The following is a 12,167-nucleotide window of genomic DNA, read 5'->3' as shown; positions in this document are numbered from 1 at the left end:
TCTCGTTAAACTGACTAGCTAATATTAGTTATTATTGGGCCAGAATGTCACTTGGTGTAAACTGGCATATTCCACTGACTGGAAACTACATCAATTTACATCAACCAGGGATCTGCTCCTTTATGTCAATAAAAAGTTAATGTAGGTCTGATTTCCCTCTCCACTACACCGATTTCCAACAGTGTACTTTTGTTAAAATTAATGGTGTGAGACTGGTGTAACAGAATATTGAATCAGGCCATATTTCCTACTGCTGCTATTGCAAAAGAAATGGGTCCCAATTCTGCACCTGGAATTATTCACATGCAGGAGTGGCTCTTACTGATATAGAAAGTCCAAATTCTGACATTGCATTTAGATATGAAGAAAAGTTGTATTAGTCACAGAATGCACAAAAGTCAGACTGGATTACTTCAAGGGGAGAAATGACTCTGACTTTAAAAAAGTCAGGCCTCAGAAGAAATACAAAGAAATGTGAGTGAGAACATATCCTCTAACCACCTCTATCGGAAGGAGGTCCTTTCACTGGACAGCGGGGAATAAGCAGCAAAAACATGTGTTGCAGGGAAGGGAGCTGCCCCCCCATCTGTTCTCTCCTTAGCCATTGAGTGGGCAAAGAGGGTGAGGCCAGCATATTTAAGCTAAGTCCAGACTTTTCAAGAGAATCTCGCTCTCTGGCTAGCTGCCCCAGCCTCCCAGCTCTTAATGCTTAGATTAGGAACTGTGCCGTTTCTGATGCCATGGGTCTGACTGATCACCTGTTTTTAGGAATCAGGCAGGATTTTTTCCCATGGGCTTGTGGTCTTGTAGGGTTTTCACCTGCCTTGCAGACTCCCAGAGGCACATTTGGGTTAGAAATAAATAGGATCTGAGGTTTATATAATGTTGCTAAGATTACCGACTTGTCGCAGCTTACAACTGGTGTCCAGTGCAGGTAAAGGCTAAAAGGGCCAGCTCCCAGAAGTAAATGAATCCTGGCATTGTGCAGTTGGATTATGTGCTTATGGCGGGAGGAGCCTGAAGTCTTTGTGGACTGAGGTTCTCCTGCCATCCCAGCTTTGTGGCCTTTTTTACTCCACCCCCACTTACTCAGGAAGGGAAGAGGTTTCACAACTGACCTGAGTCTGTGGGGTAGCTCAGAGAGGCCCTACCCCAAATTACTGTTTGGTTTGTGGTTAAATCTCTGTAACCTGGACTGGAACCAGTCAAATGCCTGGCATGTGAGAGCAGAGGGCAGGCAGCATACTGCTCCTCCCCAAGGAATAATTAATAAAACTGCGGTCTGCCATGGAAACTCATCCCGGGAGCATCAATAAGAGTGTCTGTGTGGGAAGGGAGAAAATGGGTGAGTTATCTAGGTAGGTCTAGTTGTTGGTGACAGGTTCACATATGTGCCAGCAACAACAGCCTATTTCATAGGATGCCATCCTCAGACATCACAGAAACACAAAGAAAAGAAAAAGTAATAGCTCTCCCTAAACCTTATGCAAACACATTCAAATGCATTTTACAGCATTAAATAGGCCATACAAGAAGACTACAAATAAGAAAAGCCTCAGTAGACACCTAGATAATCATAGTGTCCCATAAGATATTTTAATTATTTTTAAAGAATCACAATTTCAATTTAAAGACATCTGAGATAATAAATTCTTTATTTTACCACATTCTCCCCATAAAAAATGTAAATGCCTTTTCATATTTCTGCATTTGCAAATCCATGATTTCCACTGAAATGTACCCCCAGCCTTAGACATAACCCACCATTTACTCTTACTTATATTTCATTTATTTAATCTTCAGATTCTGCCTTTGAATACACAAGTTTCCCATTGACTTCAATGGGAACTGCACAAACATACCCCCAAGGTAGAATCTGGCTTACAGTGTGTAAATGCTGTGGGTTCTAACGTTCATGAGTAATAAAATGAAAAACAGTGGCCTTGTGTAAAGTTGCCCTAATTTAACACACTAAGTATGAGTATGTTCAAACTGTAGCTTTATCTTGCGGTACAAAGTTTTACACTTACATTATTTGAATATCTCTCAAACAAATTCAGTTAATGCTGCTGTTCACTATCCATTGTTATTTTTCAGAGTGCACAGTATAGATGTGTAATAAAATTCATTGCACTAAGCCTTCATATATTCCAAAATCATTATCTTCAGCAACCATTTTTCATGATATATGATAATGAAGTAATAAAATGCAAAAACCCTTTATCTAAAACACTTGGAATATGGTTTTATGTAGCATCTGGGTTCTTCCATGCAATTTTTGATCTGTTTAGAGAAGCTGATTAAATTTAAACACGAAGGAAATAGCAAACTCCTTCTCAAGTAAAATGGCTTAACAATGCTTCAAGTAAAATATATGCAAAGTAATAGCAGATACTTTTATAATGAATTACAACCCCAAAGACAAGGTTCTTACAATACTTATCTGTTTTCCTGTAGATCAGCTATAAGTCTAGATCTCTTTTCCACATTGAGGGTTTATCTACCTAAAGAGTATATGATTACAGTAGCAAATATCAAAGAGAAAGTTACACTCTCTATGTACATTACAAAAACACTGTCTGTCAGTCATCATGAAATTAATCAGCACATTCAGCATGCCAAGTAACAGTATTTCTGCTCAAAGTTATATAGTAGGTCATCTCTCTTATACTATTATTATTACCTGTACAGATTTGTGCTCGTACTGGTGTTGACCAGTTTCCCATTTCTCAAATTGTTTCTTCACACTTGCTAAGCCACCAGGTACTGTACAGGTCTCTGATTCCTCCATAGCCTAGTGTAATAGATAAAATAAGTGTTATTTACCTGATACAGTAAGAACAGATGTTCATGGAAATAATTTTTTTCATTAGAGAATAGAAATAATTTGTATTTACCACTTAAATAACTATTGATTTCCAAAATTTATGTAGCCACTTAGTGATACCTTCCATCAGCATATTCTACAAGCTCTGCTATCTCATTGTACAGTAGATTCTATATTTAACTAGTTCATACAGAATTTTGAATTTTTTTCTTGCTTCTCTGTAAGATACATTTTGATATCGCATATCTCCCTATTGTTAGAACATATTGCAACTGTAGCTAGCACACAGAACCCATGAATATTAGTATATGTCATAATAATAATAATCAATAATAGTATATGTCATAATAAAACAAACCCAAAATAAGGCGGTCAAAAATACTAAATATATAAACATTTAAGACTAGTTGTTAAAACATCACTGAGTCCCTGTGGAATTACTATCTCATTGATTTATAGAGAATAAAAACACACAAATAATAGACGGTCTATGGAATTCCCTTAACCAGAGCTTCTTCAACACCATTAACTGGTGGTGTACAAGAGGTGCTGAGAGACAAGCAATAGATCCTGTTATATCTATAAATCCTCTCTTCCAAAACTGATATCCAAGGTCCCAAAGGCCTCCTGCATAATGCTAAGGATTAGTCATGTGTATCCAGCAATGTATAATATTGTTTGTATTTGCAAGGACTACTCAGGCATCAACACAGACAGGCTCAAACCTGCAGGAGGTGATAAACTTGGAGAACGGAGCAGTCATAAATTGAGATGCTGGTAGAACTAGAGGGCTAGTTATTAAAAACCAAACAGTTTGGCTTGCCCTGGAACAGTGCAGACAATGGGTTCCATCTCCTCACTCACTCTGACCGATGGGATGATGACCAATTACCATCCAGGTTTTTCCAGCTGTCCAGGGGGAATGTAAGCCTAGGGTTCAAACTACGGGTCAAGCCTAACTCCCCCTTCAGTCTACATGCAAATCATGCTACCCCTAGGGTTGGTCCCATGATCCCATGGGGATAGGGGGTCCAAGCCAGAATCAAGCGGGGACCCAGGGTTCAAGCCCTATTACTTTGCAGTGTAGCCCAGCCCTACTGGACTTTTGCACTTTGAGAGTCCACCAGAAGTATTCCACAATTCCATGGACCTACTTTCTTTGCCCTCTGGATAGTCAAGTTTTCCCACCCTGAACTATGTAGTGCTAGAGCAGCCACATTTTGGGAGGGCACTAGGAAGTCTGGGATGTGTGTGGTTGGACTTGGGCCCCCTTAATGCAGTGTAAATACTGGAGCCCCAGGTGAGGACCCAGGGTTCAACACCTCCTAACCTGGGTTACAAATGAGTGTAGACACTCAAGCCCTAGGTTAACAAACCCAGGATCTGCTAACTCGAGGTCCACTAACCCTGGGCTTACACTGCAGCATAAGCATTCTAGAAGTTGGAGACCATAATTCCCTACTTTCAGCTGCAAGAAGGGAGTGCACTTGGAAGCTGTATGATGGTGCCATGCCACTGAACCATTCATTTCCTTGCTGTGCCACATACACCCTCTGATCTTGAACAAATTACTCAGGCCTTGCCTACGCTGGGGGGAAGGAGGGAATGTGTTTTAACATGTGTTAACAAGGCAGTTGTTTTCACATGTGGTCAGAGGGTGGAGTCTACGGTTTTCTTTGACCAGCTACCACATGTGAAAACTACAACTGCCTTTTCCACAAGGATTTTAACTCCTGTTAAAAATACATCTTTCTTTCCTAGTGTAGGCAGGGTCTTGTCTCTTGGTACCTGAGTTCCCCATCCGTAAGATAGAAATATTTCCCTATCTCACAGGGATTTTGTGAGATGCAGTAATGGGAGGGGTGTACATAAGTATCTTAGAGTGAGCGGTGCAAAGTTACTTCTGTGTTCTCTAAGGATCTGGACACGCTCTCAACTCTTTTTGTTTGTGTTTTTAGGAACTGTTTCATATTGTGAATTTTGTGATTTGTATATTATCTCATTAATGTTTCATTTTGGACCATATTGTTTCCACACACACAAGGTATTTCTAATCACATATTCCATTCATTTTAAGGAAAAATATTTTTCACCTCTCACCATGGTTATCACTTCAATGCTAAACCTGTTATTTATATAGGGTCACTCTATAGCTGGTACTACTGATAGACTATCATGACCTTTTATGAAAATCATGCAAGAGTTTATCTTAACTATATATCAGAAAAGAACAAATCCAGTAGTAAGACAGTTTCTCAAATTAAAATGTGAGTGGATGTTGTACTCAAAGAGCCCGTTGCTTAAAAATTCATAAATGATGTGTTATTTTCTATTATGCATAATCTAGGGTTCCTGTATGTTTTACTTCTCATTTCTTACTACAATCAAGCAAGTGCTGTTTGTTACATGTTGATCTAAAATATTTTCTTCTGAAGAGTCCAGAAAGTAATAGCTACCTTTTCCCTACATATTATCTTTCTCTAAACCATGTCTGAGCTTTGCTCTTTCTAAGCTATACTCAAAGGTATTTTAATAGCTATCGTGATAGACTGTATAATAGCTACAGGTATTTCTAGTTTGGGGAAACAATTTTTTCCACAAAAATTTCAAGGCCAGAAGGAACCATTGTCATCCTTTAGTCTGACCTCCTGTATAACACAGGCCATAGAAATTCCCCAAAATAATTTCTAGAGCAGATCTTTTAGAAAAACATCCAAGCTTGATTTAAAAATTGTCACTGATGGAGAACCCACCATAACCCTTCATAAATTATTCCAATGATTAATTTTCTCACCATTATAAGTGTATGCCTTAGTTTGTAGCAATGGGATTCACTCATCCAAAGTTCTCCCTCAATTTCACAAGGTGCTGAGATAACTGTGTGACACTGTATATACAGATTAGTGCTGTGACATTACAGCTCAGCAGAACATAGGACACATTTATGTCTAGACTAGTTTGTGACACCACTGTAATTTGGGTTACATGACTGCCAATTAACTTGAGTTAACTCACACCTTTTTCAATGCTCATCTAGACACTCCACAAGCATTTGTACTAGGACTCCATGAACCTTGTATAAACCACAAATATTTGTGTCCTATCAATTCTTTTAATGTTAGCATATTCTTCTGGGTCTGGTTGTTACATCAGTGAGACCTCTGTAAAGTGTTTAAGTGACCTTCTCAGGAAGCCTGGCAAGATAAAAATGGTAAAAAGTAGTTTGCCATTTTCTCTGGTTTTTAGTAGGAGGAAATAATTTAGTAAATTTAAAAAAAATACTCAGAGCTGTTAATTCCTTCCAGATATTTTTAAGGATCATGCAAATAGAGTGCAATATTTAGCATCTCAAGCCCAAAGTATCACAATTCACTTCTATTAAGTAATTTTTGATCATCTTTCTGTCTGTGCCCTTCTGCAAGGTTTCTGAGCTATTAATGATAAAGAAACAGGCCACTGAACCAAACATCATATGCCTGAGCTCCCACCAGCCTCATGTTTCAATTCTGTTGTTTCTCTTTCTGCTGTCCAGCATTTTACTACATTTTATAAATATATATAAATTGATGTGTGTGTATGCACTAGTTCTCCTGTTCATTATTCCGGGATCTAGGCTTTTTAACACTATTCCTTTTTAGTCTCCTACCTTACATGCTGAAGAGAACTCTGGGTGTATTCTACAGTACTTAATTGAATAAAAAAATAATACAGTGGCTCTTCATTGTTGAAATAATGTTCCTTCAGTCACTTCAATGGTCTGTCCTTCCCTTCATACCAACAGAAAACTTCTACTGATGTCAAAAAGAGTAACACACTGAAATCAACAGGAGACTAGACTCATTAATGGATTCCTATACTTACCTCTCACGTTTCTGTTTTTACAATAATTTCTAACTTCATCTCTTTCTTAAAAGAGAAATTCTAAGTATCTATTTTCTGGTCCATTAAAGAATGCTGTGTTTTACTACCCTTACATTTTCTAATATAATCTAGAAGAAAACCACATAACAGAAATACTGTTTCTAAGTATGTTTTCTATTGTCAGCATGTGCTTAAGATAAATCTTTAGGTCCATGCTGCACTCCTTTAGTTTTGAAGTTGTTAGAGTACCTTAATTATTTACTGTATACATGCTACTGTCACCTGATAAGGGGTGTTCCCTAAACGTGGTAACCAAGTTCAAGCCTACTGTCATTTCATTCATGGTTTTAGGAGACCCTGGTACAATTATTACTTAATTATTTCAGTTCCATAAATGTTTTTTTCAGAAATTACTGATAATGTACAGTGTTTTGGTACGCTGTACACGGAGCTGCAGTTTATTTTTTTAGCAACAAATGTGAATGATATTTAAAAATATAAACCACATTTTTAAGTACATTAGACTGTTAGGCATGTACTGTATTAATAATTTTTCGCATCTATATTAAGTATTTCTGTAAAATAAATTCCTATTGAATAGAGAGGCACACAATAGTAAAACAAAATTAGTCATCGAATTTTTTTTATTATTACATAATAGATGACTAGTTGTTTTGATAATCTTATTATTAAACAATGCTCTTTCATTTTTCATTATATGGGAGGTTTTTAAGAACTGGTTAGATGAACATCTGTCAAGGACAGGCTAGGCATACTTGGTCCTGCCTCAGCGCAAGGGGCTGGACTAGATGACGTCTCATGGTCTCTCCCAGTCCTACTTTTTATGATTTTGTATCATTGTCCAGTTTAACACTGCAGTCATTTCAAATTCCATAGTTTGAGCAGCCAGAGTTAGGCATTGTTTTGAATACAATTTCATTACTTGCTGACTATAAAAATTGATAATAGTACAGAAACCTGTATTCTTCTATAATCATAATTGGTTTAGCAGAGTGGCTATGTTGCTAATCTCTCATTTCTATGTTGATTTAAATATTCCTAATAGATTTAGTGCATACAAAAGGAAAAAGAAAAACTGTACAACCAGTGAATTAAAATGAGCCTTCCAAAAGATCAGTGGTATGCAAACTCATAAGAGACTGAAATGAATTGGTAACTTTGCTGTGTAGGTGTTTGTAATTCAGGTTTTTAATTTTGTTCTACATAAAGATAATGTGGGCAAAACGGTGCGACCACTTTTGTGATTAAGCGAGCAGAATATGGCCCTGTGTAAACAGAAATAGCAAATTATGAAGACAATTGTGATGTTAAATAGAAGGCAATATCTTACATTAGCAGAGGAGCTGCTGCGCTCTACTTTGGACACAGCTGCTTGATACATAGCCATTCTTTCCTTCAGTGAGACAGAATCTTGGAAATCCAATGGCACACTATCACTCCAGTTCGTGTTTTCTTCTGAAAATCCACTTACAGGCTTGTGACAGCCAGCAATAGCTAAAAGCAAACATAATATTTTATATTAGAGGTTTATTTTTATTACTGAATACCTGCTTTTTAAGGCTGAAAGAAAAGAAAAATTGTCTTCAAAAACAGATTGCAAGAGTTAACAATGTTATCCAATATCTATAGCAATATTACATCAATTCCAACTTATAATGTACAAACTGCAGATAGTAAATTAGATCTCTGAATCAGGTCCAAAGTGCCCAAGCCTTCTCCCAGTGAAGTCAACAGGCATTTCAATGGAAACAATGATATTTCTTATTGAAATAAATATCACTTTTTAAAAAACTCTACTAAAATAAAGACTTTTCAACAAAAAAACATTTTTCTTGATAACCTAGCAAAAATATACGGTCACCAGAAAACTTGAATATATATCCTTTTACACTATAAGCAAAACCACTATAAATCAATGTATAAGTTATAATGGGGCAAATTCTATTCTAATCAATTGGGTTGCAAGGGAGTAACTCAGAGCAGAATTTGTCTCCAGTTTATTCATTTACTATTAATTATTTTGTCTGCACTAGAGTATTAAAACCTCACTGATAATTAACTACTTTGACCTCACTCATACCAAGTGAGTGTACAGCAGCTGAGCACTGTAGAGGTTTTCACTTAGACTATTACTTTTACTCTGAAAAACTGCATATAAAATGCAACACCTAAATTGCTGTGACTTCCTCAGTTTACATTGCACCCACAAAGTTGACTCATTTCCATTAAAAATGTGAATTGTCTCATCATAGCCTACTTATTAGCTCTTTCAAGATCTTCACTTGATATTTCGTCCATATTATCTAAATCTCTACATTAGGTGAAGAAGATACATTCCCTTCAGTAGAAGACAGCTTACTTTGAAATTTTCACCTTCATAATTTTGCAGCTGACCAAAAAAGTTACTTTGAGATGTTCATATATTAGAACACCCTACAGTAACTGGTTCTTCAAAATGATGTCATCAGTGGCCTCATCTTCACTGGTTAAAAAAGGTGCATTCTTTACCTTAGGGGTAACTAACATGCCTGAGCTATTCTGAGGTAAAAACAGAGTAAAGATAAGGCACTTTCATTTTACCATGAGGTAAACTAGGCAAAGTCAGCACTATATGTACACCTTCACCTGGGTTGACCTCACCTAGTTTCTCTTGCAGTAAAACTAAAGTGCCTTGTCTTAACTGTGTACTTTTACCTTGGGGTAGCTCACACTTGTTAGTTACCCTAAGATAAAGACTGCTCCTTTTTCAGTAGTGAAGACAAGGCAAGTGTGGATCACACTGTAGATAAGTGAGCAGTGAGTCATTTGCGTGATAGAATGACACTGATCAAAACTAAAAGCTAAAAACAATAAGGGCCTGTGCCTGTTGGAAGTTTCTACTTTCTGTATATTCAGTATGCGCCTCTTAGTATTTAAAATGGTTGGATATAGACTAAGGTTTTACAGCTTCTCTTCAACTTTATTAGGAATTTGTGCCTGCAGTATCTTACTGACTCTCATTTCTTCCTGTAGTATATCACCAGGGAAGATCTCCTGTTCAAAGGAAAATTCCAGGATGTAGAGAATACTGCTTGATAGTACATAGTGCTGCTTTGCTATTGCTTCTGTGAACACACTGCAACCTGACTGCATAAAATAAGCCCAATGGTTCATGTTTCATTTCTCTGGCACGTGTAAAGTAGTAATATTTTTCTCAGTGTAAAATCATTGCAATCCTACCCTAGAAACTGTCATGTCATATTGGCAGGTGAAATGTAGAGAACAATTAATTTAATTCAAGAGCAAGTACCAGTACATCTATCTCTTTTATTATTTCTAATTCCACATTTCCATTATACAAAAACTGCTTTTTGAGAGTCTGTACAAATTAATAGTAAGAGACTCATTTTAATAATAAATAGACTTCTTAACATGCTAGCTGAAAATGGCAGTACCTTTGTGCAAGCCAGCACATTAAAATCCAAAATTTTAACTAGTTTAAAAACTATAGTTAAATTAATCCATGCACATTTCTGCTCATGTTCTGAAATTTCAAAACCCCATGAGGGTCAAATTTGGTATCGGATACATTACCATAGATTAGTGGGAACTGCATGTGTGAATATTAGGGCCGAATTTGCCCTTGAGTTTAAGATAATTTTTAAGCAAAAATATTGAAGAAGAGTAGCCTCTAAGCTTGTGAAATATCCAACCTAAATGTAGGTGAAATAAATGATTAAAGGAGCTTAGTGAGTCAAGTCAATTTTTTCCAAAATAAATAAATAAATGAATTGTTTTTAAATACAAAACCACCCATTTGAAAACTAGACATAGTATCTAGATTTGGTTATGACACAATACCTTAATGAAGGCAGAATATTCCTGTAAATGGCAAATAAAACTGAAAGTTGCTGTGGAACAAAGTTTTGCTTTTACTATGCAGCTCAGGTACTGAATGTCAAGTCAGAGACAGATAATATAATTAACTGAAGTGACATTTGCACTCATAATGAAATTTAGGAAATCTAGCCACAGCAGCAGCAAAACAGCTGCAGAAATGGGCTTACAGTAAAGAAAGCGAGCGAACATATGGCTTTGTTTACTTTTATCTGGATGAAGGTGCAGTTCAAGGAAAATCTGGGAAGGTGAAGACCTTCATATATGAACATGGAGCATGTATGATACATTCTAGAGCGAGAAAAGAGGATAAAGGACTTGTAGGAAGCTTTGCTTTGCCACTTAATACTCTCATTTCACTTCCTGCAATGATTTTCATTTAATAAAATCATTTGATGTGCTGTTTATAGGATTTTTTTACAGTCTGAATGTGATAATGGTTTTGTTTTTTCTAAATGATATTAGAACACTAAAACCCAGGTGCCAATCACAGAGATAATCCACAAATTAGTGCTATATAGTCATGGTGATTTCCCTATTTGTCATCCCATTTACCTAGTAGTAGGGCAGAACCCTAAACAAACAAGCCCTGTGACATGTATAGTTGCTTTGGAGATGCTCACTGTAAAGGAAAATATTTCACATTTTCATATTCTGCAAAAGATGAAAATAGCGTTAGGGCATACAATTCTAAAGAAAGAACCTAGTCCTTCAAATGCAAGTAATCAGCAGTTTTGAGCGGGACAAGAAGTCTCCCTGTAACAAAGGATTTGTCCTTGGTTTTTCAAAAGGTGTATGAATGCAATCTATTCCCTTAATTGTTGAAGGAGAAGCAATTTTATGTTATATATAGAAGAAATGTGTATATCTGAATAGCTTATTTTGTATGGCACACAATAGGAAACATGTCCTCCTTCTGAGTGAAGTCTTGGGAAAACACACCAGCATGGGGAGACTTTTCTATACCTATCAGAGCAAGATTCTGTGTAAATGGCCGATAAGGACATTTCATATTCAATTACATTTTCTGGGATTTCCTTTTATTAATTGAAAGTTACTGACACACTTCTTCAGTTATTAAGGAGAGAGAGGGATTCTTTTCTGCTAGTCTTTTTAGTATTTATCAGAATATAGAAGAAGAAACACACCTGAGATACACATTTACACAAAGGGCCTTCATCTTAAAATTAAATCATTGTTTCAGTCCACAAAAGCAAGAACATCTGCTGGACATGGTTATTTTTATTATGATTATTTAAGCCCTATGTTATCTCACTGGCAGCTAGGCATGGTCACAATTATTTTTTTTAAATGCATACAAATACAGAAAGCCATCCTCAAAGGTCACCTAAAAGCTACTGCTACTACTGTGGCAAGGGATGCACCTGAAACTGGAATGTGTAATCCAGGGCCAAGAAAGTTAAACCAAAAACTTAAACAAAATAAATATCTTATATTGTACCCTGAAGACCAGAAAAGCCAGGGGCTGGTGGGACCTCTTTAGGGGTAGAGTCTTAAAAAGACCCTTCACTTAGAAAGTTCTGACACTATTTCTACAACATTCACTCCTAGGAACTGACAA

At 36.6% G+C, this 12,167-nt stretch overlaps 1 protein-coding gene across 1 annotated transcript in view; it reads right to left on the bottom strand.

Annotated features, from left to right (window-relative positions):
* The window catches only part of XIRP2 (xin actin binding repeat containing 2), a 155,894-nt gene that overhangs the window by 33,527 nt on the left and 110,200 nt on the right, over nucleotides 1-12,167 (bottom strand). The window contains exons 3-4 of the mRNA XM_045033069.1: nucleotides 8,040-8,203; nucleotides 2,684-2,794 (exon numbers count right to left, since the gene is read on the bottom strand). Of these exons, the coding sequence (XP_044889004.1) occupies nucleotides 2,684-2,794; nucleotides 8,040-8,203 (275 nt within the window). The remainder of the gene's footprint in view (nucleotides 1-2,683; nucleotides 2,795-8,039; nucleotides 8,204-12,167) is intronic.

This window comes from Mauremys mutica, chromosome 10 (genome assembly GCF_020497125.1).
Source record: "Mauremys mutica isolate MM-2020 ecotype Southern chromosome 10, ASM2049712v1, whole genome shotgun sequence".
NCBI classification, from domain to species: Eukaryota; Metazoa; Chordata; order Testudines; family Geoemydidae; genus Mauremys; species Mauremys mutica.
Note: the sequence above shows the minus strand (reverse complement) of the source record. Positions and strands in the feature narration are given on the sequence as shown.